This window comes from Ailuropoda melanoleuca, chromosome 15 (assembly GCF_002007445.2).
Source record: "Ailuropoda melanoleuca isolate Jingjing chromosome 15, ASM200744v2, whole genome shotgun sequence".
Lineage (NCBI taxonomy): Eukaryota > Metazoa > Chordata > Mammalia > Carnivora > Ursidae > Ailuropoda > Ailuropoda melanoleuca.
In genome coordinates, this window is record NC_048232.1 from 33,251,042 (window position 1) to 33,277,695 (window position 26,654).

At 41.7% G+C, this 26,654-nt stretch overlaps 1 protein-coding gene and 1 pseudogene across 2 annotated transcripts in view; both read right to left on the reverse strand.

Moving 5' to 3' along the window:
• Positions 1–9,070: 9,070 nt before the first annotated feature.
• LOC100467555 lies at positions 9,071–11,040 on the reverse strand (annotated as a pseudogene).
• An 8,842-nt stretch (positions 11,041–19,882) lies between these two features.
• The window catches only part of PYM1 (PYM homolog 1, exon junction complex associated factor), a 17,787-nt gene continuing 11,015 nt past the window's right edge, over positions 19,883–26,654 (reverse strand). For both annotated transcript variants that reach the window (XM_019796138.2, XM_011220698.3), the window contains exons 2-3: positions 21,191–21,284; positions 19,883–20,818 (exon numbers count right to left, since the gene is read on the reverse strand). In XM_019796138.2, the coding sequence (XP_019651697.1) occupies positions 20,335–20,818; positions 21,191–21,284 (578 nt within the window). In that variant the 3' untranslated portion in view covers positions 19,883–20,334. The remainder of the gene's footprint in view (positions 20,819–21,190; positions 21,285–26,654) is intronic.

Genomic DNA, 26,654 nt, shown 5'->3' on the forward strand with positions numbered 1-26,654 from the left:
GGAAGAAGCAGGCTCCTAGCCGAGGAGCCCGATGTGGGACTCAATCCCGGAACGCCAGGATCATGCCCTGAGCCAAAGGCAGACGCTTAACGACGGCGCTACCCAGGCGCCCCAAGACCTAGACATTTTATCAAAGAAGATATACAGATAGCAAGTAAGCATATGAAAAAATATTCAACATCCTATATCATCAGGGAATTAAAAATTAAATCAACAATGAGTTATCACTACATACCAATTGGATCTGGCCAAAATCCGAAACACTGGCAAAACCAAATGCTGACAAGTATATGGAGCAACAGGAACTCCCATTCATCGCTGGTGGGAATGCAAAATGGTCTAACCACTTTGGAAGACAGTTTGGCAATTTCTTACAAAACGAAACATACTCTTACCATACAATTCTGCAATCGCAATCCTTGGTGTTTACCCAAATGAACCAAATTTATGTCCACACGAAAACCTGCACATGAATGTTTAGAGCAGCTTTACTCATAATGGCCAAAACTTAGAAGAAATCAAGACATCCTTCAGTAAGTGAATGGATAAATAAATTGTAGTACATCCAGATTATGGAATATTATTCAGTGCTGAAAAAAGTGAGCTATAAGCCATGAAAACACATGGAGGAACCATATTTTTACATGTTAGCATATTACGAACTGAAAGAAGTCAATCTGGAAAGGTTACGTATGACATTGTGGAAAAGGCAAAACTACAGACACAGTAAAAAGACCAGTGGTTGGCATGGGTTGGGGGAAGGAGGGATAATCCTGAGGATTTTTAGGGCAGTGAAACTATCAGTATGATACTACAATGGTAGGTACGTCCTTATACATTTGTCAAAACCCATAGCACGTTCAACACCAAGAGTGGACCCTAATGTAAACTGTGGACTTTCAGTGATAACAATGTGTCAGTGTAGGTTTGACAATGTAATAAATGTTCCACCCTGATGTGGGATGTCAATAGGGCGGGAAGGTTTGCGTGTGTGGGGATAGGAGGTATAGGGGAACTTTCTGTACCTGATCAACCTGGCTGTGAACCTAAAATTGCTCTAAAAAATGAAATTCATTAATTTAAAAAATTACTGGTGTATACACAGGAGCAAATATAAGATGCCCCTTCCAAAGTTAGAAATAATATTACCCATTAATAAAAAAAAATCTTTTTTAAAAATTTAGCACATACAGTAAATAAGATATTTCAAGTTAGTGAGGAAAGAGTAGATTTTTCAACAAGTGGAATTAGGGCAACTATTTGCCATTAAATAGAAAAGCTAGATCTTATGTCATTAAATGAACTCAAATAAATTGCAGATTGAACAGTGATTGAAAGGTAAGTTATTGAACCATAAAAGTATTCTTTAAAGGTGTTTCTAAGCATGAAGCAAAACCCAGAAGACATTATGATCAAAACATTTAAAATTCAGAAATAGAGAGGGTCTGAGTGGTGTAGTTGGTTAAACATCCAACTCTTGGTTTCAGCTCCGTTCATGATCTTGGGGTCCTGGGATTGGGCTCAGCATGCTCAGCATGGGGTCTGCTTTAGAGTCTCTCTCATTCTCCCTCTGCCCCTCCCACTCATGCTCTCTCTCTCTCTCTGAGGTAAATAAATAAATCTTTAAAAAAAATTGTAAATTCGGAAATAGAAAAAAAAATCAGTTTGAAAAGTTAAAAAAAATCCCAGTTAAACATGCACATAGAACACTCTCTTCTCAAAAATGCTAGTAAAGGAATAAAAAAGAAATAAACCCACAAGGACCCGGAGAGTAGGAAAGAAGTCAACAGTAGATGGGAGATGACACATTCTGGAAGAAGGAAATCCGATAGAGGAGTGATAACTTCACGATTTGGAGCAAGTCGAAGCCTAAATACCCATAGTAGGTGAGACCAATAAGAAGCAAGCCAATTTACAGGGGTGCCTGGGTGGCTTAGTCGTTAAGCGTCTGCCTTCAGCTCAGGGCGTGATCCTGGGGTCCTGGGATCGAGCCCCACATCAGGCTCCCTGCTCTGCTGGGAGCCTGCTTCTTCCTCTCCCACTCCCCCTGCATGTGTTCCCTCTCTCGCTGGCTGTCTCTCTCTCTGTCAAATAAATAAATAAAATCTTTAAAAAAAAAAAAAAAAGAAGCAAGCCAATTTACAACCCCACCCCACCCTCCATTCCAGAAGCCTCAGAACTTGGAGGTGCCAGTCCCTCACATGGCAGTGGAAAAGGCCAGTTTATATATTTGATATAAGATCCCCGTTCCCAGGTTTCCCCAGCCAGGCAACTTCCTCAGGGAACTTCCAGGGAGGAAATAAAAAGTTCCTTCTCCAGAGGGGCGCCTGGGTGGCACAGCGGTTGAGCGTCTGCCTTCTGCTCAGGGCGTGATCCCGCCGTTGTGGGATCGAGCCCCACGTCAGGCTCCTCCGCTATGAGCCTGCTTCTTCCTCTCCCACTCCCCATGCTTGTGTTCCCTCTCTCACTGGCTGTCTCTATCTCTGTCGAATAAATAAATAAAATCTTTAAAAAAAAAAAAAAGTTCCTTCTCCACAGACATTGAGCCAGGGTGCCTGAGTGGGTCAGTCATTGGGCGGCTGCCTTTGGCTCAGGGCATGGATTCCTGGGTCCTGGGATGGAGCCCTGTTGTCAGGCTCCCTGCTCAGCAGGTAGGCTGCTTCTCCCTCTGCCTGCTGCTTCCCCTGCTTGTGCTCTCTCTCTGTCTGTCAAATACATAGACAAAATCTTCAAAAAAGAGAAAGAAAGGAAGGAAGGAAGGAAGGAAGGAAGGAAGGAAGGAAGGAAGGAAGGAAGGAAGAAAGAGAAAGAGAGAAAGAGAGAAAGAGAAAGAAAGAAAAAGAAATTGAGCCAGAGGACTCAGAGGAGGGCAGGACATGAAATCAGACTGTAAACAGGAGTTTAAGTGAAGGTCACTGTATTCATTTCCCGTGGCTGCACTCTCAAATTACCATAAATTTGGTGGCATTAAAACAACAGAGATTTATTCTCTCATAGCCTGGAGAACAAAAGTTGAAAAGCAAAGTGTCAGCAGTCACATACCCGCCAAAGGGAAGAATCTGTTCCTTGCCTCTCCCAGCCTCCGGTGGTTCTAGATGTTCCTTGGCTTATGGCCACATCACTCCAGTTTTGGCCTCCAGCTTCACATGGCCTTCTCCTCCGTGCAGACCTCCGTCTAATCTTCCCCTGCCTCTCTCCCGTAACGATATGTGTAATTACATTTAGGTTCCACCCAGATAACCCAGGATAAACTCTTCTTCAGATAATTAATTTCATCACATCTTTCCATACAAGGAAATAGTCACTTTTTTGCTATGTAATATTCACAGGTTCTGGGGACTAGAAAGTGAATGTGTCTTGTGAGGTGCATTTTTTTGTGCCAATCACAGTTGCTATGCTGAAGAATGAGACTCCTTTTCCTTCCCAGCTTCTGGCATGCTAGCAGCCACAGTTTTACCCACTGCACAGAAAACTGGAGAGCTCTCTGGAGAGACTGAATAGCTCCAGAGAAACTTACAGCTACTGATATTTGGGTTCCCCTCAACAAAAAGCCAACTCACTGCCTGCTCACCCCACAGTGAGACTCATCTATTGGGATGCTGGGTGGCTCAGTTGTTAAGCGTCTGCCTTCGCATCAGGTCATGATCCCAGGGTCCTGGGATCAAGACCCGTATCAGGCTGTCTCTCTATCTGTCAAATAAATAAATGAAATCTTAAAAAAAAGAAAAGAAAAGAAAAGACATTCATCTGTCAACATGCCTCTGAGACACACAGAGCTTCTAATTGTTTTTTGGGTTTTTTTTAGTTACACACTCTCACAGATAAATGGAAGTCACAGTTCACAATTCACAAGATAATCTGAGAAAAGTTTCCAATATGGAAAACTGAGACCAAAACACAAACAAAAAGGGAGAGGCGGGACTTGGAAAAAACAGAGACTAAACAACAGGAAAATATTTTAAATATATATATATATACACACACACACACACACATATATATAAAATCCATACCTTCAGAGAGATAAAAAATAATACCATGAAACAAGTACAGGATACTATTTTTTTTAAAGATTTACTTATTTATTTGAGAGAGAGAGAGGGCATGTGCATACACATGCAAGCCAGGAGAGGGGCAGAGGGATAGGGATGGGGAGAGAAGCAGACTCCCTGCTGAGCAAGAAGTCCAAAGCAGGCTCCATCTCACAACCTGAATATCGTGACCTGAGTCGAAACGGAGTCTAAAGCCCACCTGATTGAGCCATCCAAGTGCCCCCAGGATACTATTCTTAAGAAATAAAAGAAGACGGGGGTGGGGGGGTGGGGGGGTGCCTGGGTGGCTCAGTCGTTAAGTGTCTGCCTTGAGCTCAGGGCGTGATCCCAGAGCCCTGGGATCGAGCCCCACATCAGGCTCCTCCACTGGGAGCCTGCTTCTTCCTCTCCCACTCCCCCTGCTTCTGTTCCCTCTCTCACTGGCTGTCTCTCTCTCTCTGTCAAATAAATAAATAAATAATCTTAAAAAAAAGAAAAGAACTAAGAGAAGAAAGAAGCCATAGAAATTAAAAATATGATAGCCAAAATAAAAACATTCCCCTAGAAAAGTTGGAAATTAAAGTGCATGAAATCTCCAAGAAAGTAGAACAAAAAGACTGGCAACAGGATGAAAAGGCACGGAGGCGCGTGGCTGGCTCAGTCGGTGGAGTGTGTGACTCTTGGTCTTGGGGTTGTGGGTTCGAGCCCCATGTTGGGTGTAGACATTACTTTAAAAAAAATAAAATCTTAAAAAAAAAAGGAGTGAAAAGGCATAAAAACTCAAGTATCAGTCCAAGAGAGATTCAATATTAGAAAGGAGAACAGAGATATAGGAAGGAGGAAATTATCAAGCAAATAATACAAAAATACACCAATCACATCAACACCTTAAAGAGAGGATCTTGAAGATTTCAAAAAGAAAACACAGGTCATGTACAGCAGATTGGGAATCAAATGACATCTGTTTTCTCAACACAACATTGAAGCCAGAAAATTTTGTTAGAAACATCTTAGATCTTAAAAATGTACGTCACCTGCTACCAAACGGGTCTGATAGTTAAAAGTGAACTGAGATAACCAGGCAGCTTCTGAGCATGGAGCAGAAAGGACGTGTCTAGGAAATTGAGTGGAGCCCTTGAGAGAAATTCCACAGTGAGGAAGCAGCCTTAGTCTACATAAGGCTCACCGGCTCAGTCCTAGTCTTTAAAAAGACTTAGTTTTACATGGCTTTCTGGTTTGTTGACATGAATATTACTTAATAAAAATAGGATTGCTAAAACCCTGATTCTTTCCCTTCAAATTCACACATTACCCACATTATTGCATTAGTGATTTTCAATACTTCAACTTTCATTAAAAACATCTGATTTTTAGGGGCACCTGAGTGGCTCAGTCAGTTGAGCCACCAGTTGGGGGGGGGGGGCCGTGCTCAGTGGGGAGTCCACTTGAGATTTTCTCTCCCTCTACCCCTCCCCCACTCGCACACGAGCTCTCTCTCTCTCTCTCTCTCTAAAAGACATAAATAAATCTTTTTAAAAATCTGATTTTTAAAAGGAGTGTAGGATATGTAAGTCAATATAATAACCTCATTTGTCTAAATAAGCTATTAACAAGTTTGTTGCAGCATTATTTTTATTAATAAAATGTTGGAAATACCTTGAATAGCCATCATGAGGGAACTGGCTAAACAATTAGTGATAAATAAACGAATAAAGTACAAGCATTAAAAAGAATCAAGTAGGGGCACTTGGCTGGCTCAGCAAGTTGATCATCTGCCTTCAGCTCAGGTCATGACCTCAGGGTCCTGGGATAGAGCGCCGTATTGGGCTCCCTGCTCAGCAGGGTATCTGCTTCTGCCTCTGCCCCTTCCCCTACCCCACCCTGCCCCTGTGTGCTTTCTCTCTCTCAAATAAATAAAATCATTTTTATTTTATTTTATTTATTTTTTAAGGTTTTATTTATTTATTCGACAGAGATAGAGACAGCCAGCGAGAGAAGGAACACAAGCAGGGGGAGTGGGAGAGGAAGATGTAGGCTCATAGCGGAGGAGCCTGACGTGGGGCTCGATCCCAGGACCCTGGGATCACGCCCTGAGCCGAAGGCAGACGCTTAACCGCTGTGCCACCCAGGCGCCCCAATAAAATCATTTTTAAAAAAGGAATGAAGTAGATCTAAATGTAGTTTCATGAAAGATTTCCATTACAGTACTCAGTGAAAAAAAATAAGTTACAGAACAACATGTATAATGTGAAACCATTTATGCAAAAACCAAAAATATATCCAGGTGGTTGAAAGTGTGAAAGGGTATTTACCAGTATCTGAGGAGGGAATGGAGAGAAGGGAATTTCTACTTTTTGCTTTATACCTGTCTATGATATTTAAAATGTTTTTACTGTGAGTATGAATCAGATTGTAAAATAAAGAAAAATGCAAAGCTAAGAAAAGACAATAAATGTACAAGGGGCACCTGGGTGGCTCAGGCGTTAAGCGTCTGCCTTTGGCTCAGGGCGTGATCCCCGCGTTCTGGGATAGAGCCCCACATCGGGCTCCTCTGCTGGGAGCCTGCTTCTTCCTGTCCCACTCCCCCTGCTTGTGTTCCCTCTCTCGCTGGCTGTCTCTCTCTGTCAAATAAATAAATAAAATCTTTAAAAAAAGGACCATAAATGTACAAAAGGTATACATAGGAAAAGAAAATAGGTATCTATATTTTTCATTATGATCCTTTTAAAATCTACTATGTTTAGAATTTTATATCATGGGGTATATTATATACACTTTTTAAATAGAGCAAATTTTCTAAAACACACACACACACGCACACACACGCACACGAAACAAAACAACAAACTGAAGCCAGAAAATAAAGAAACAATGCCTTCAAAATTCTGAAGGAAATTATTTTCAATCTAGAGTCTGATACCCAAACAATAAACTGTGAGAGTAGAATAAAGAAAGGCATCTTCCATGAGTGTAAGCTCTCACACAATTTATCTCCTATGTGCCTTTTCTCAGTAAAGCTGTTCTCCACCAGAAAGAGGAAGTAAGCCAAGAAAGAGGAAGACCTGAGATCAAGGACATAGGAATTTACACAAGAGAGGTGAAAATCATCCCTATGATGATGACAAAGGGAAGTCCCAGGATATCAACTATGGAGCCAGTCCGGAGAGCAGCTAGTCCAGACCAACAGGCACAAATTAGGTTCCAGAGGATCTCGCTAAGAAAAATAAATAAATAAATGGAATCAATAGATTATCTAAGACATTTGATCTTGTGAAAAATTCCCCTAAGAGATCACTGGAGGCTGTAGGAAGAGTCAGCCCGGCAGAACTCGGCAGAGGAGACTTACCACGAAGCTAATGGATTTTCAGTCTCAGGGCCCCTCGCCTACATGAATCCTTTCCAAAGTCCTGTAACTAATTTGTTCCAAAAGTATGTATTCTACTTAAAAGGATCTCTCAAAATGCTTAAACTTCAAGCCCTATAAAACCTGTATCTCCCAAGCTGGTGATTTTCTAATTCCATAATTCCTTCTGAACTTGTTAGCTGTGATTTTTCTTTAAAAAAAAAAAAGAAATTTTCTGGGGCGTCTGGGTGGCACAGCGGTTAAGCGTCTGCCTTCGGCTCGGGGCGTGATCCCTGCATTATGGAATCAAGCCCCACATCAGGCTCCTCCACTATGAGCTTGCTTCTTCCTCTCCCACTCCCCCTGCTTGTGTTCCCTCTCTCGCTGGCTGTCTCTCTCTCTGTCAAATAAATAGATAAAATATTTAAGGAAAAAAAAAAAAGAAATTTCAGCGTGGAGCCTACTTAAAAAAATTTTTTTCCCTTGTTAATTATTATGTAACCCTGAAATACAGTCCTTTAGGGGTTAGAATATATGTTTGATTCTTTATTTATACATTTTTAGGAATATTTAGTTAATAACCTAGAAACCTCTAAAAGTGACCAAGTTTTTCCTTCTTTGTTTTGGGGCTTTTATAGTATAACTACAAAATCATGATAAAAAATATATATATCAGGGGCACCTGGGTGGCTCAGTGAGTTAAGCATCTGCCTTCGGCTCAAGTCACGATCCCAGGGTCCTGGGATTGAGTCCTGCATCAGGCTCCCTGCTCAGCAGGGAGTCTGCTTCTCCCTGTGCCAGCTGCTCCCCCAGCTTGTGGCTCTCACTCTCTCAAATAAACTAATAAAATCTAAATATATATATATGTGTGTGTGTGTATATATGTATATATATATATATTTATCTAGCATCTCAAAAGTTTCCTTTGTGTCCCCTTTCAGTCACTACTCCCAAATGTAACTACCATCTTAACTTCTAACAGTAGTAGTTGGTCTTGCTTTTTTTTGTATTTTATATAAATGTAATCATGATTTTGGTTTGGGTTTTCTTGTTTGGTTGGTTGGTTTTTTGTGGGGTTTATTGGTTTGTGGTTTTTTTTTTTTTTTTAAGATTTTATTTATTTATTTGACAGAGAGAGAGACAGCAGCAAGAGAGGGAACACAAACCGGCAGAGTGGGAGAGGAAGAAGCAGGCTCCCAGCAGAGCAGAGAGCCTGATGTGGGCCTCGATCCTGGGACCCTGGAATCACGCCCTGAGCCGAAGGCAGACGCTTAACAACTGAGCCACCCAGGTGCCCCATATTGGTTTGTTTTTTATAACACTTTTTAAACAAGATTTTATTTATTTATTTGACAGAGAGAGAGGCAGCGAGAGAGGAAACACAAGCAGGGGGAGTGGGAGAGGAATGTGGAGCTCGATGTGGGGCTCGATGTGGGGCTCGATCCCAGGACCCTGGGACCATGACCTGAACTGAAGGCAGACGCTTAACGACTGAGCCACGCAGGCTCCCATCTAACACTTTTTTTTTTTTTTTTACGAGTAAACCCTTATCAGTATTCCTAAACTGTAAATAATGGGAAAAAGAAGCATCAAAGGAAACATATCAGGGATCATATATAACAGACAAAAACCTTTAAAATTTCTTATTGCCTTTATACAATCAATGCATAATATTTAAGTAAAACTGAATTCCTTATTAGGCAAACAATTTTGTATGTGCCGCCTTTTCTTTATCTTTTTGTGCCTTTATCTTTTGTTTGACTTTCAGCAATTCTGCCTGGATAGCTTTATCTTCCAGGACTAGCTTGATCGTATTCTTTTATTTCTTTTTTATTTTTATTTTTTGGAGTAAAGCAATAGAAGTTTATTAAGTGAAGATACAGACAAAGCTCTCCAGAGTGAGAGGGGTCCCGACAGGGCTGCCACTGAGGGTGATTGTATTCTTTTAACCCTTGCCGTCCCTGACCTCTCCCACGCAATGCTTTGGTATTCAATGGGTCAATTTCAAGAGCCTCCGAACAACTGTCAGTTGCTCCCGACCAGTTTGATATCTTCAGTTTACAAGCACCAATATTCAGCACACAGTTTAAAGCTTCGATCTATCTTTTTTCTCAACAACAGTCTTTGAATCTTCCACATATCTTAAAACTTTTCTGTATTTTTTAATGGCCATCTCCCAGTTCCGGGATTTGAAAAAAGTATTTCTGATGTTTTTAAAGTCTTCTGTTATCAGTAAAATTTTATCTACATCTTTTAAATCTATATATGCATCCTCAGGGAAATCTGGATGACGGTCACCAGAACAGTCTTTTGGGAATAGGCTCCAATCATTCCCTTTCTTCAATTCTCCTCATTCTGCAATAATGCACAATTTGGCAGGTTTTTCACCTTTCACTTCTACATTTTCCAGTATCCTTGCCCCACCCACTCCTTTAATTACTTGGCCAAATACCACCTGTTTCCCATCCAAATGAAGAGTCGAAACTACTAAGAACCATTTGTATTGCAGCCTGCATTTGCCATGCTCAATAAACCTCCCTGACCGTGCTTATAATAGAAATTTTCATCTTCAGGGGCACCAGGGTGGCTCAGTCGGTTAAACCTCTGACCGGATCTCAGTTCAGGTCATGATCTCAGGGTTGGAAAATCAAGCCCCACCTCCGGCTCCACATTTAGTGGGAGTCTGCTTGAGACTCTCTCCTTCTCCCTCTCCCCCACACCTCCCCCCACTGATGCTCGTGCTCTCTCTCTCTAAAATAAATAAATAAATATTTTTTTAAAAGACAAAAAGGAAATATGGGGGGGGCCTGGGTGGCTCAGTCAGTTGGGTATCGGGCTTTGACTCAGGTCATGATCTCAGGGTCCTGGGATCCAGCACTGCATTGGGCCCCCTGCTCAGTGGGGAGTCTGCTTCTCTCTCTCCTCTCATGCTCTCTGTCTGTCTCTCTCTCACAAATAAATAAATAAATAATTTTAAAAAAAGAAATTTTCATCCTCAAAACTTTCACCATAAACACTTTCTCTCTCTGTCCCATTTTGATATAAGAAGTCTACACCCTGAATCATAAATTCTTTTTTCTTTTTTTTTTATTATATTATGTTAATCACCATACAGTACATCCCCGGATTCCGATGTAAAGTTCGATGCTTCATGTTGCCGTATAACACCCAGTGCACCATGCAATACGTGCCCTCCTTACTACCCATCACCAGTCTATCCCATTCCCCCACCCCCTCTTTTTTCTTTTTTTTAAAAGATTTTATTTATTTATTCAACAGAGAGAGAGCACAAGCAGGCAGAGCAGCAGGCAGAGGAAGAGGGAGAAGCGGGCAGAGAGCTCGACGTGCAGCTCAATCCCAGGATCCTGGGATCACGACCTGAGCTGGAGACAGCCACTTAACCAACTGAGCCACCCAGGCAACCCTAAATTTCTTAATAATTCAGTGGAAAGGGCATCCATCAAAATGGAGAGGTTTCCCAGTGGTGAATCCAATGCCTTTTTCTCTTGTACACAAGGCACAAAAATTTTCTGCAGTTTTGGATACAATACCTGCAAACAGTTCTAAGACAGTTCGACCAACTTGCTTCCCTCCAATATTCGCATCAAAGAAGACTTGGGGGCTATTGGGGTTGGAGGGCTTAGTTTAGGGGGATGGGTGTGACATTTTGAACTGCAGATGCACTTGGGAACGGACTCTTATTTCTTTTTAATTACAAAGTTCTTCTATATATATTTATTCTCCTATGTGCCTAGAAAAATATTTTAGGTCATTAGTATCTTAGGTCAGATTGTCCCCACAAGAACACTTTGACAATTTATACCACCAGAAGTATGAATGTACCCATTTCCCTGAAACTTACCACACTGAGCTCTTTTTTTTCTTAATAAGAGTAAAGTGTATCTGGTTGTTTTATTTTTCATTTCTTTTTTTTTTAAGATTTTTATTTATTTGACAGAGATAAAGTCAGCCAGCAAGAGAGGGAACACAGCAAGGGGAGTGGGAGAGGAAGAAGTAGGCTCCCAGCGGAAGAGCCCGATGTAGGACTGGATCCTGGAACGCCGGGATCACGCCCTGAGCCGAAGGCAGACACTTAACGACTGCACTACCCAGGCGCCCCTATTTTTCATTTCTGATAAAGAAACATCACATATAAGAACACAAAGATAACAATACAAGTCAGAAGACAATGGAATGACATCTTTGAAGTACTAAGAAAAATAATGTCAACCTAGAATTCTATATCAAGTGAAAATTGAATTGTCTTCTTATTTCTGACTATGACAAAGTAACTGGCATCAGACTAGCCCTTGCAACACACGTACACACACACACACACACACACCCCTAGAAAACCGCACAAAATATACGAAACTACTTGTTTAAGACATTGGGCAAAGGCAGCATAAGATTGTGACCCCTAACAGAAAAGAAAAAAAACAAATTATGTGCACCTTCCAATTATTCCAACTATCTGCCCATAGATTCTCTTCAGACTATACAGCACAGGGATGGGAAATCCAAGCAGCGTACAGTGGTTTTGTTGAGTTGAGGAGACAGAGATTTGATTTGGGGGAGGCTGAGGAGGCTGGATTCTGTGAGAGAGTACTAGAGAGAAGGGAGCTATGCAAAGAAAGAGCTCCACAAATCTGCATAGTGGTCTTGTGAGTCTTTGGCTGAACAGGAGGCTGCACATGCATGGCATGAGAAGGGAGACTCCTTGAAAATGGCCAAAAATCAACTACCAGGTAAAGAACAACTGTAGGAGAATTATAATAAACTGAATAATTACTGGAGCTTACACAGGCATAGAAGAAATTAGAGTTCTAACGAGTCAGACTGGAGAGACTGTGTCAAATATTCAGAGCATTCATTAGCTACCTCAAAAAAGCTATGCCTTAGGAATGGACTCCTACTAACCCAAGAGTAAAGCTACTCTAGAGCTGCCCTAACAAAGTTTAAAAACCTGCCTCAAAAGTATCAAGTTGATATGCAAGTAAATTAGCTGCCTGTCAGAACAAAGCCCAATACTCTTCAAGAAAGACAATAAAATCCAGAAATTCCACAACGTAACATTTACAATGTCCAGCATCTAATAAACATGTTCCTCTCAACCACCAAATAAATAAACAGATAAATAAGCAAAAAAAAATTTTTTTAATGTGATCTATTGCCAGGAGAAAAATTAGACAGTAAAAACAGACCCAGAAATGACAGAAATCGTGCAATTAATAGGTAAAGATTTCAAAACATCTGTTATAAGTTCAAATATTTAAAGAAAACCATAAATCCAATGAGGAGAGATATAAAAAGACTATACAAAAGAAATGAAAAATACCGTTGTATGGACTTAACAGAAAATTAGATGATGAAGTTGAAAAGATCAGTGAACTTGAAGACATAGAAATAAGAACTATGTTAACTGAAGCACAGAGAGAAAAGAAAACCAGAGGGGAAATAAGCAGAGCCTCAGTGATCTGTTGGATGATATCAAGCATTCTACCAGACATGTAATTTGGAGCACTGGAAGACAAAGGGAGCAGAAAAGAATATTTGCAGAAATTATGGCAAAAAATTCACAAGATTTAGTGAAAAACTATCAACACCCAGATCCAAATAATTTGATAAACCTCATGCAGGATAAACACAAAAAAAATTATACCTAGATACAGCATAATCAAATTGCTGAACACCAGTGATAAGGAAATCTGAAAAGAAGACAGAGAAAAAGATATAAATATTGAAGCAAAGACAAGTATAAGCATGAATTTATCATCAGAAACATTCAAGACAGAAGACAAGGAAATGACACCTTTAAAGTGCTAAATGAAAAAAGTGTCAACCTACAATAGTATTTCCAGTGGATGTAAAAATGAAGACAAAAATAGAAATTTTTAAAGACAAACAAAAGTTGAAAAAATTTATCACTTACATTACCAGAAATGTCAAAGGAGTTTCTTCAGATGGAAGAAAGATGATACCAAATGGAAACTGAGCTCAACACAAATTAAGAGAACGGAAATAGTCAATATGTAGGTAACAATAAAAGACATTTTTAAAAAGTTGTTTAAAAGATAATTGACTCTTTGGGGGACTGGGCTGGCTCAATCAGTAGAGCATGTGACTCTTGATCTCAGGGTTGTGAGTTTGAGCCCTGCATTGGGTGTAGAGATTACTTAAAATAAATTTTAAAAAATAATAGATTCGGGGCGCCTGGGTGGCACAGCGGTTGGGCGTCTGCCTTCGGCTCAGGGCGTGATCCCGGCGTTATGGGATCGAGCCCCACATCAGGCTCTTCCGCTATGAGCCTGCTTCTTCCTCTCCCACTCCCCCTGCTTGTGTTCCCTCTCTCGCTGGCTGTCTCTATCTCTGTCAAATAAATAAATAAAATCTTTAAAAAAAAAATAATAATAGATTCTTTAAGACAAAGCTAGTAATAATACACAGTGGGATATATGTAGAAGTAAAATGTATGACAACGATAGCAGGAAGGATGTGCAAAGGGAAAATGGAAGTATACCACTATACAGTTTTTACATTACACATGAAATCATATAATATTATTTGAAGGTAGTCTGTGGTAAGTTAAAGATGCATATAGTAAGCCTTAGTGCAACTACTGAAAAAAATATATATATAGTTATTAAGAGAAGATAAAATGAACTACTAAAAATAATCCAAGATCAGCAGGAAAATAGGAACAAAAAAGATAGGACAAATAAAAAACATACAGTAGGGGCGCCTGGGTGGTGCAGTCCTTAAGCGTCTGCCTTCTGCTCAGGGTGTGATCCCAACATTCTGGGATTGAGCCCCACAATCCCAGAGCCTGCTTCTTCCTCTCCCACTCCCAATGCTTGTGTTCCTTCTCTCACTGGCTGTCTCTCTCTATCAAATAAATAAATAAAATCTTTTAAAAAAAAACATACAGTAGTATGGTGGTAGATTTAAATCCAACCATATTGATTGGAATTGTCTATTTGTGTTTATGTTTATTGTGTTACTCTGCCGTTTTTTCTATTAGAGTGGTTGTCTTTTCTTATTGATTTGCAAGAGCTCTTTATATATTAAAATGTAAGTCATCATGTATATTTTCTGCCTTTAATGTTATCCAAACATAGATAGCATCATGATAGCAAACTTAGACACCGAGGTAGAAAAGCATAAGCTATATTCAGGAAATAAACTTTGAGTAGATGAGTTTGGCTGTAAAAGGCATTTAAGGAAATCATAGAATATAAAGATAGAAAGAGTCATTCAGGACCAGAACAGAGTGTGCTGTCTTAAACCATGCAGGCTGTTATAACAAAATACTATAGACTGGGTAGCTTATAAACAAGAGAAATTTACTGCTCACAATTCTGGGGGCTGAAAGTCTAAGATCAGGTTGCCAGCATGGTCAGGTGAGGGCCCTCCTGCAGGTCACAGACTTCTTGTAACCTCACATGGTGGTAGGGTCTAGGGAGCTCTGTGGGGTCTCTTTTATAAGAGCACCAATCCCATTCAGGAGGCTCCACTCTCAAATCCTAATCACCTCTCAAAGTCCCCACTTATTAATACAATCACGTCTGGGGGTTAGAATTTCAACATGAATGGAGGGGTGCAGGCAACACAAATATTTAGACCATAGCAACTGCCTTGACTATTGGGTAAAGGAACTTGTTCTCCACTGGGTAGACCAAAGGGAACCTCTAAAAGTTGTTGTTCGATGAAATGATACCATAAGCATTGGACTTAAGGAAGATAAATCTTGTTGAAGATCTAAGTGTGTAGGACAGACTGGGGAATGGGTGGTGGAGAGAGATCTAAGTTGGAGACTGGTTAGTGTGCTTGTACAGTAATTCATACAGGAAGTGATATCCACCCCTATAATGAATAAGGATAAAAATTACATGATTACTAAAAAATCAATAGCCTTGGGTCTATTTCAGTGCTTGGTTTTAGACAAGTTGAATTTGAACAACGACATACAAATAGGAGACCCTGGATGGGCAGGAGATGACTGGGCTAGGGAAACATTGAGAGTTATTAGCACAGCGGTAGTTGTTGAAATCACAGGAGTAAATGAAGTCACCGGGGGGACCTGAGTACAGCAGAACCTTGTGGATTTGGAGGGCTCCTATCCATCTTTGCAGGATGAAAGCTTAGGTGTCATCTCCTCTGGGAAACCTTCCTTGATGACCATCTCCCTGCCCCCCCCCACCACAACTGACGTAGGGGTCCCTTCTCTGCTTCCACAGTGCCCTGTGTATGCCCCTATTTATCACACTGTGTTATCGTTGAGTGTTGTCCTTTCGTTTTTTTCTTGAGCTTTGAGAAAGTAGGTACCAAAATTTATTCAACTTTGTGTTCTCCTGGCCTATAAAACTCTTGAAAAATGTTTACTGAATACAACCAAATTCTATGACTTATTGCTTTCCCAAGGAAGGGATCCTTTTTTTAAAATTTTTGTTGTTGTTGTTGTTGTTTAAAGATTTTATTTATTTATTTGACAGAGAGAGAGTATAAGCAGGGGGAGCTGCAGGGAGAGGGAGAAGCAGGTTCCCCACTGAGCAAGGAGCCTGATGTGGGGCTCAATCCCAGGACCCTGGGATCCTGACCTGAGTTGAAGGCAGATGCTTAACCAACTGAGCCACCCAGGCACCCCTAAATAAATAAAATCTCTGAAAAAAAAAGTCTCGTGCTCTTCCAACTGAGCCAGCCAGGCACCCCAGAAACGAAATCTTTATAACTTGGTGTTTTTTTTTTTTCCTAAAGATTTTATTTATTTGACAGAGAGAGAGGACAAGCAGGGGGAGCAGTAGGCAGAGGGAGAGGGAAACGCAGGCTCCTCGCAGGCTCCACCAGGAGCAGGGAGCTCAATGTGGGCTCCATCCCAGGACCTCAGGATCATGACCTGAGCGGAAGGCAGGAGCTTAACTCTGCTTAACCAACTGAGCCACCCAGGTGCCCCCCAAGGAAGAGACCCTTTAACATCTTCTTCCTCCCCTCCTCCCAGCCAATTCCGTTACCCCCATGAAGCCAGTTATTGTTTTGGGGATAAACCTCCATTCCTTCCACTGCAGTTCCGCATCTTCTTTGATTTCCATGGGGGAATGTAAAGCATTTCTGATCTCTTTTGAGAGATGGAAATACTGACCAAAAAAATTGTACCTTCTCGATCCCAGATTCTCTACCCTCCTCAAGTTGTAGGACCAGGTTATAACTGGGGAGGGGAGGGACATCTGGACACCCTGTGCTGGGATGCCTGGGAGCCTGAAGAGAAAAGATTTTCTGCCTAAGTATACCTATCTGCTGGTTTCAAAACAAGCTGGAGTCGAGAGAGAGGAAAACTTGCGAATACCGGCCCCTCACAGCACCACCTAGTGGATAATAAGGAACTAACACATGGGCTCTGAGCCCATGGGGGTAAAATAGCCAGCTCCAAAATAACTAACTTCCAGATCCCTAGAATCTTTGCTATTTACACATTAGGAGGAATCATCTGCAAGGGGGAAAGAATCGCCAACTAAATAGTACGATAGCCTCAAGAGTAAAAAGAAAGAGAGGAGCTAATTTACTTTGCCGTTAGCTACAAGAGGCTGTTGGGAAAATAAACTAGTAGGCTTCACCGCAACCATCCCAAATAGAGAGACCAGAGACAGGGTGTGTGATGCCCAAGCCCCTTACTATTGGTTTTTATCAGTGGCGTTCAGATTTATTTTCCTGCAAACCAAGGTAAGGAATACATTTTATACTCTCACTCAACACTGATACATATAGTGATATACATACACGCTGAAACAAAATTATCCCGAGACATATTTACCCTTATTAAGCATTACTCTCTGCTATTTCCTATTCTACTCCACTCGGAAATACCACTAGAGGGGTGCCTGCCTGGCTCAGTCTGTAGAGCATGTGACTCTTGATCTCAGGGTTGTAAAGTTCGAGCCCCACTTGGGTGTAGGGATTACTTAAAAATTAAATCTTGGAGCACCTGGATAGTGCAGTCGGTTGTGTCTAGCTCTTGGTTTCAGCTCAGGTTGTGATCGCAGGGTCGTGAGACTGAGCCCCACGTGTCTCTGCACTCAGCTGAGTCTGCTTGAGACTCTCTCTCTCTCTCTCAAATAAATAAATCTCTTTTTAAAAAGACTTTATTTATTTATTTTGAGAGGCAGAGAGCTCGTGTGAGTGGGGGAGGAGCAGAGGGAGAAAATCTCAAGCTGACTCCATGCTGAGCACGGAGCCCAAGGCCATGGTCGATTTCATGACCCTGAGATCATGACCTGAGCTGAAACCAAGACTTGGACACTTAGCTGATTGAGTCACACAGGCGCCCCTAAAATAAATAAATAAATCCTTTAAAAAAATCTTGAGAAACAAAACAACTAGTAGTCACCACTTTCTAAGTTTATTTCATGACCCCATTTTGAAAAACACTAGTTCATGTGCAAATTTTCATCCTATATCAACACTTATTTTTTTGGTAAGGAAAAGTGGCCCTACAGAATTGAAAGCAAATTCACCGTATTCCTTTTGTGCTGCCATACTTGCTCTCCCCTACCTGCCTTTCTTGAGATTTGAGTCATAATCTTCAGAATCCAACACCACCATTAAGTCTTTCCATTCCCCCAATTAGAAGAAATGGTTTCTCTTAGTTCTCCCTCAAAACAGTGCCGTCTAGCACTTAATTAAATCTGCCTGATACTGCAACTTAATAGCTTCCTTAAATGAAGGCTTTACAATGTATTCATAATTGCATCCCTCCAGACTGGCACAATGACTAACAGGGCCCAACAAATATCAAAATAAACTTTAATCAAACTACTTAAGATCCAGGAAATTAAAAGGTTTACCGTGGCAAATCCTTTTGCAAAGCAATTAACCTCTCCTTGATAATAGTTTTTAAAGTACAGATTCCTCTAAAACAGCCAAACTTATAAAACATCAAACATCTATATATAAGCCAATTAAGTCCTATTTATAAAATTTTTACAATTGTGCAGGGGTCCTACACAAGGGAACGCAGGCTTTTAGTCTCACACTGAGGTGCCCGGGCAAGTCCTCATTAACTGAGCTCAGCTATTCGAGGCATGAATTATCCTTCGTCTTCTGTTTCTGCACATGGCTTGTGGCCTTATTCATTCAGTCAGTTATTTGAGAATTTACTATTTGGGGTACTGGGATGCAATGAGGATAAACAGTCCCAGGGCTCAGGGAGTGCCATGATCTAATGAGGAGGAAGAGGGCTAACAAGCAAACAAGCGAAACAACACAACGTAATAAATGCCATTACAAACCTACGTAAGGAGGCAAGTTTAGAAAGGCACCTAAATTAATATTTGAGTGTAATGAAAGTCTTCCTAGAGAGGATGACATTGAGATCCAAAGACTAAGAAAGAGTTGACTAGGCAGAAGGGGTCAGGAAGAGTATTGTAGGCAGAGGGACCTGTAAGGGCAAATAACTGAGGGTCAGAAAGAATATGGCTCATTCAATGAATAGAAAGTAGTCATATAGTTGGAGCATAGTTTGGCCAGAGCTGAGGAATGGCAAAAAATGAGGCCAGACTGTGTGGGACCTTATGAGTCAGGCTAAGAACTTGGAACAACTGAGACAGTTCATTCCAGTGGACTTCCCTCCGTTGGTCTCTATACTAGCAGCTGGATAGAAAGAAAGACTGTGATAAGCTGGGGGTCGAGTGAATCACATATGCAAAAATTAAGTGACAGCTCTTTTTGGCTGTAAATGCCTCTTCTTGTCTTAGTTTGTCCCACAATGCCATCTTGGGGTGGCATCTGAGAAGGTAAATTTCAAAAGAGCTTCAGAAAGAAACAGTAAGGGAGGTACAAAGGCCCCCTTGCTATGCAGCATGAGAGTAATGAACATGTAAATAAACATGTGAAATTAAATTTGTTCTAAGTTTCATTTTATTATAACCTAATTACCATTCACTGAAGTCTGAGCAAACGTATAGAAATCAGTGTTGCTAATTTAGTCATACACTAACAATTTTTTTTAAAAAGATTCAATTTATTTATTTGACAGAGACAGAGTGAGCACAATCGGGGGGGCTGCAGAGGGAGAAGCAGGCTCCCCACTGGTCAGGGAGCCCGATGCGGGGCTCGATCCCAGGACCCTGGGGTCATGAATCTGAGCGGAAGGCAGACGCCTAACCAACTGAACCACCCAGGCACCCCCCACAATTTTTAAAAATTAAAAGAAATAGGGGTGCTTGGGTGGCTCAGTTGGTTAAGCGTCTGCCTTCGCTTCAGATCATGATCCTGGAGTCCCGGGATCGAGCCCCAGGAGCTCCCTGCTCAGCGGAGAGTCTGCTTCTCCCTCTCCCTCTGCTCCTCTCCCTGATCATGCTTGTGCTCTCTGTGTCTCTCTCTCAAATAAATAAATACAATTTTTAAAAAATTTTAAAATTAAAAGGAACATTACTCCCAACACTTGCCTTCCTGTACCAAACTGAAGGAGATAAAACACCTACTAGAAGCTGAAAAGAGAGGGACAAAGCCAGACATGTTGTCTACTTGAGTTTATTCTGTTCTTTAAAAAAAAAAAAAAAAAGGTGAGGGATGGACGGAGAAATAACCCATAAACACTGTGAACAGGAACCAAGACTCCAAGACTTTGGTGTACTCCCCCTACCCTCGACCTCAGTTCTCCAAGAGATTCCCACCCCTCCAATTTTCTTTTAAACAAGACACCCACATCAGCAGCAAAGGTACCTGGGGTAGTCACTGAGATTTTCAACACTGGGAATGGGAGAGAGAAAAGTCCAAAAAATAGGAGTTGGGAAGAAGAGGGAAGGAATGACGGCGAGGCTAGGCTCTGGAGGACGGAGTTGGGCCATGAGAGGTGGAAGTGAGCCAGGATGAGGGGTACCCCCTCCTGACTGCCGCTGCCCACATTCCCCAGGACCCCAGAGAGCCCCATGGTTTGTTCTGCAGTCCATTCCCTACTTCCCAAAGGCCTCACAGGCCCAGCTCCAAGTCCTCGAGCTCCTCCTCGAGCACCCTCCTCCTGGCTAGCTTCTCCAGCTGCTCTTTGCTGGGCTGGCTGACTTCCCCAGCCTGGATCCGCTGCTGCAGCTCTTCCACCTGCCGAAGCTTCTTCTTTAGGTTCTTTATCTTCTTGGCCCTCTCGGCGGTGACAGCTGAGTCAGGCTGGTCAGAGGCTGCTGTACAGGCTGCCCGGGAGCCCTGCGGAGCACCGGGGAGTTGGGCAGTCTCTCCCAAAGACACCTTATCGAGAGTCCGGCTCAAGGCCTCTGCCTCCCCCTTCTCCTGCTGCTGCCGCCGCTTCTCCTTCCGCTTCAGGTTGCGTTTGGCTGTCTTGGAGAGGCCTGGCTCGCCCCCTTCAGGCCTAGATGTGGTGACAGGAGCAGTGGCCTCGGGGCTCAGACCTGGGGGCAGTTCTGGTTTACTCTTGAAAAACTTCACATACTTGTTCTCATACCTGAAGGGGAGAGAGGTCAACAGTTTCAAAGAATCACTGACTTTTGGAGCCCTTTTCTTAACCTTCCAAATCCCTTTACCCTTCACTTTCTTGCTTGCTTCCTTCCTCTCCTGTGGTCCCTCTCCAATTTTCCCCTGTCCTGCAGGCTGTGGGAAGGTCTCTAGGTCTCAGAGTTCCCTATCTCTGAACGGCTTTTCGGAGGTTCTGAAGAACAGAAGCCAAAGGACCAGGACTAGGCACTGTAACCTCCCTCTCCTTTTCTTTCTCAGACAGCTTCTCCCTCCTTCCACTTCCTGGGGTCTTGGGATCAGGAGAGTCTTCTTTTCTGTAGGGACCCTATTAAGTACCCCCTCCTCATGCCTAACCACGCACACTGGGACCTCCTCCTGGGGCACATAGCCTTCTTTCACCCTCCGTTGCTTGCGCCAGGTCCCGTCAGGTCGTTGTGTTGAGGCGATATATTTGCCTGCAATGACAGAATTAAGTTAGACAGTTACTCTTCCAATTTTCAAATAGTTCTTAATTTGAAAGAATGCGTGAATGCACTTTCCTCGACACCCATCCAGCCACTAAATGCAACCACGAAGGCATCCTTCTCTCTCATCAACCTTCAGTCCCCCTCATCATTACTCACTGGGTGCCCAAACACTGTTATCATACACCACCCCTGCCCTCAGGGGGTTCTTTTTTTTTTTTAAGGATTTTATTTATTTATTTGAGAGAGAGAGGGAGTGCATGGGCGGGGGGGAAGAAGGACAGAGGGAGAGAATCTTCAAGCAGACTCCCTGCTGAGCGCAGAGCCCTCAGTCTCAGGACCTTGAGATCATGACTGAGCCAAAACCAAGAGTTGGCCACTTAACCAACTAAGCCACCCAGGCGCCCCAAGAGTTTCTATTTTTACACTATTTTCTATTTTTAATCTAGCTGGCAAGATAGGACAGGCAAAGAGGAAGAGTTTAAAAAAGGAAAAACACAAGACGATACCATGGAGGTATCAAAAGGCAATAAATGAATAAGAGGCCAAAAGGAGGCAAAAACAAGAACTGAGGGAGGGAGAAATGACCGGAGATATAGGGAGGGGAAGTTTTATTAAGATGAGTCATGACAAACAGGTCAACTTTTAAGGATCCATACTACAAATATATAAGCACCAGGACACAAGGATATATGTAAAGGATGCTTGTTGCTGCATTACTTAAAATAGGAAAAACCGAAAGCAACTTGGATGGCCATCAATAGATGAGTACCTGAATACATGTGGACCACCACATGATGGAACACCATGCGGTTACGGAAAAGAATGTCAGCTATAAATGCACTGACTCTGGCTTGAATGGTGCTCATGACAGAGTAAGTGAAAAAGCAAGTTGCAGGACAATGTGTACAGTAGTCATCCTCAAAGTTTTTTTCTTTCAGGATCCCCATTATGCTCCTATTTTGTAATATTATTTATTTTACTATGCAGTATTTAAAAAACCCAGGGGCACTTGGGTGGTTCAGTCAGTTAAGTGTCCAACTCTTGGTTTGGGCTCAGGTCATGATCTCAGGGTCGTGGTTTGGAGCCATGCATCAAGCTCCACCCTCAGCAGGGAGTCTGCTTGAGATTCTCTCCCTTGGCGCCCCCCCCAAATAAATACATTAATTAAAAAAAAAAATACACAGGGCACCTGGGTGGCACAGTCAGTTAAGCATCTGACTCTTGGTTTCGGCTCAGGTGGTCGTCTGGGGGTAAAGAGATCAAGCCTCTGTGTCAGGCTCAAAGCTCAGCTGGGAGTCTGAGATTCTCTCTCCCTCTACCCCTCCTGCTCGTGCTCTCTCTAAAATAAATAAATAAACCTTTAAAAAAAAGTCATTAATCTCATCAGAAAAGTCTTTACTGGGAAGCTGTCAAGCTCATAGTGGCAAATTCAAGTTTTCCAATTCGAATTCTAATTTTTACTTAAAGTCTTGAATTTTACCAATGGCAACAAATACTGTCAGTTGTTTTCCTTGAAATGACAGGCTCACTTCCTTCATTTTCAGGAAAATGCCTATCAGATACCCAGTTCTCAATTACGAGTTTGTCAGCAGTTCTTTTATGTAAAAATGGTGTTCTGTGAAAAGAAAGCCTGTTTAGCTTGCAACGTGTGGACAACTGTGCCAGTGCTCTTCCTTAACACCCCACTTTACTTCAGTACGCAGCCGAGTGTTTCATCCTCACTTCCCACTTAGTCCACAGAGAACATTAAAAAGATGAGTAACTTTCAGTTATAAAATGAGTAAGTTCTGGGGAATCTAAGGTACAGCATGGTAACCATCATTAACAGAACTGTATTGTATACTTGAAGTTGCTAGGAGAGTAGACTTTAACAACAGAACAGTCATTAAGTGAAGGATGTGTTAACTAACCTTACTGTGGTAAACATTTCACAATATATACATGTATCAAATCATCACATTGCATGCCTTAAACCTACACATTATATGTCGATTATATTTCAATAAAGCTGGAAAAAAGTAAAAAGATGTGTATTCAAGGGCCAGGGTTTAATAAAATTAGTGAATCTTAATGTGTAATCCAAGATATTCTTAAGTGAAACTGGCATTATTTACTGCAAGCATGTGGCAGTGAAGAGCACATGAGTGGGAGTTGATATAATTGATATGACCACCTTGATTAGTGCTAAGGGACCAGCAGTTTTACCTGCCTTTGTTCTAGCACCCTCACAGCAAATGTCAACCCAGCAAAAAAGGCAATTAACATCTCAGTATATAATAAAAATAGTTATGCTTGCAAACTTCCTGAAAGGGTCTTAGGGAACCCCCAAGGGTCCTGGACAACATTTTGAGAACTGTTGATGTAAGGAAGGTACGCTCCCAATTTTGTTGGGGCAAGGAGCAGCACTTAACAGTCCATACGGTCTATGCACAGGGCAAGAAGAAAGGTGTGGAAAGACACATACCAAGATACCAAGCCTTTAATGCTGGTTATCTTAAGAGGGGCAACCTGGAAGAAGAGGTAATAGAAACCATTAACCATTAATATATACACTTCCCACCTTCATAGATACTTTTATTTATACCATGAATATGTTTTTAAGAATCTTATATATACATATATATCTTGTATTATGTGTTGTCTATGTGTGTGTGTGTGTTCTTGTTTTAGTAGGCTCCACACCCAACGTGGGGCTTGAACTCACAACCCTGAGAGGAAGTCACATGCTCCATCAACTAAACCAGCCTGGCACCCCACGTATTACTTTCTTTTCTTTTTTTTTTTTTTTTTTTTTTTTTTTTTTTACGTATTACTTTTGTAAGAAGAAAGAAAGATTTGTTAAAAAAAAGTAAAAAGTCTGGAAGCACATGGGTGGATCAGCCGATTAAGCGTCTGCCTCCAGCTCAGGTCATGATCCCAGGGTCCTGGGATCAAGCCTGAGCCCCATGTCAGGCTCTCTGCTCAGCGGACAGCCTGTTTCTCCCTTTCCCTCTGCCTGCTGCTCCCCCTGCTTGTGCTCTCTCTCTAATACATAAAATCTTAAAAAAAAGAAAAAGTCAAGTCTAGGTCCTTCCACACGGATTATATATTGTTCCATGAATTGGCTTTTTGTTCAAAATGCGAGTATCATTAATAAATTAAAACCAAAAAAAACCTTATAGAAAATGGGTAAGATCTGACAGGTAGAAGAGACAGGACAAAGAACAAGCAAGCAAAGAAAGGCATGGATGTGGGAAGGGGCATGGAGTATTTAGAGAACAGAAAGTAAGAGGAGTGCGGGTGAATCAGACAGTTCGTGTTAGGGAATAATTATAAAATGGGGCCAGATCTTGGAAAGCCTTCAACACAATGTCAAGAAATTTGAAGTTTATCTGGTGAATGAAAGAGAGGCACTGATGATACCGCTTGCTTAAATGCAACAGTTTAAAGACAAGAGTATAAATTAAACAATGAAAAAGCTGAGGCTTCATGGAGGGAGGACTTACTGGAGCTGGGCTTTAAAGAAAGAATCAAATTCATGTAAGTAAACAAGGAGGCAGAATAGATTCAAAATAGCTCCTCCCGAAACAAAATGTCACATGTGGGAACAGAGACGGCATGTTCAGGAGATGGTGGCTGAGTCAGAGGGCTGGTGTAAAGCAAATAAGGGGGGGGATGTTCAGACCTTGAAATGCCAGCTAAGGAGTTTAATATCTGGCACATGGTATGCATTCAATAAATATTTGTCCAATGAATGACTCTTTTATCGAAAGCAGTGTTTTAGGGCAATTAATCTGGCAGGATGAAAAGGTGAATTGGCAAGGAAAAACCCTGGAGACTCAGGAAATCAGTTAGGGGAAAAAGGTGCCATAACCCTGGCATGAGAGACAGAACTGGCTGACACTGTGAGAAGGGAAAGGAAGCGACCAATGCCCAATCCATTATCAAAGAATCAACAACACTTGGGAAGTCACTGATGGGGGAAGGGGAGGGGCCAAAGTAAAAAATAATTCAACACTTTTTGTAATTCCAACCTTGAGAATTTAGCATAAGCAAATACTTCCAACACAAGAAAACAAAAACAGGAAAACAAGAAAGGGGTGGGATACCTGGGTGGCTCAGTCAGTTAGGTGTCTGCTTTCAGCTCAGGTCATGATCCCAGGGTCCTGGGATCATGGCCTGAGCCCCACGTCAGGCTCCTAGCTCATCGGGGAGCCTGCTTCTCTCTCTGCCTGCTGCTCCCCCTGCTTGTGTGCTCTCCCCCCGCCGACAAATAAATAAAAACTTTAAAAAAATAAAATGAAATGAGTGCTGCAGAGATTAATTCTAAATAAAAAAGAAGGGAGAGATAATCATGGGAAAGCTATGGCATTATCTATAAAGAGCTGAAAATTAAAAACAAACTTCAAGTCCAGGTATATAAGAACAGTGTAGAACACATCCGCTAAAAATGATAATAGGGGCACCTGGCTGGCTCAGTCAGAAGAGTGTGTGACTCTTGATCTCGGAGTGGCAAGTTCAAGTCCAATGTTGGATGTACAGATTACTTAAAAATAAATAAATAAACTCTAAGGAGACATGATGTAATTTCAAAGAATGATAATAAAATTTTAAATCACGCAATGTGACATAATGTGAAACATAATGAAACTATATATACCATGATTTCAATTATTAAGTATGTTTTGCATATTTTTAAGTTTAGAAAAGAATGTGCAACACGAAAAGTTGTTAGGTGATTAGATCATAAATAATCTTTTTTTGAAGATTTTATTTATTTGTCAGAGATAGGCAGGCAGAGATGTAGGCTCCCTGATGAGCAAGGAGCCCCATGCAAGTCCTGGGACCCCAGGATCATGACCTGATCTGAAGGCAGACGCTTAACTGACTGAGCCACTCAGGCGTCCCATAATCTTTGTTTTTAAGAATGCCCATTAACGTTGTTATATTGTGGGTTTTAAAAATATCTCATTTTAAGGGCGCCTGGCTGGCTCAGTCAGTGGAGCGTGCAACTCTTGATCTCAGAGTTTTGAGTTCAAGCCCCATGTTGGGTGTGGAAATTACTTAAAACCTTTTTTTTTTTAAAGATGTTATTTATTTATTTGACACAGTAAGAGCGAGCATAAGCAGGGGGAGCCGCTGAGTGGGAAGTCTGATGCAGGCTGGATACCAATGACCTGAGCTGAAGGCAGATGCCTAACGACTGAGCCACCCAGGCACCCCAAAACCTTTTCAACTTTATATTCATTTGAATCTTTTTTTTTTAAGATTTTATTTATTTGAGAGAGAGAAAGAGGACACACGAGCAGGGGGTGGAGGAGGGGCAGAGGGAGAGGGAAAAACGGACACCTCTGCCTGAGCGGGGGGGGGGGGGGGGGG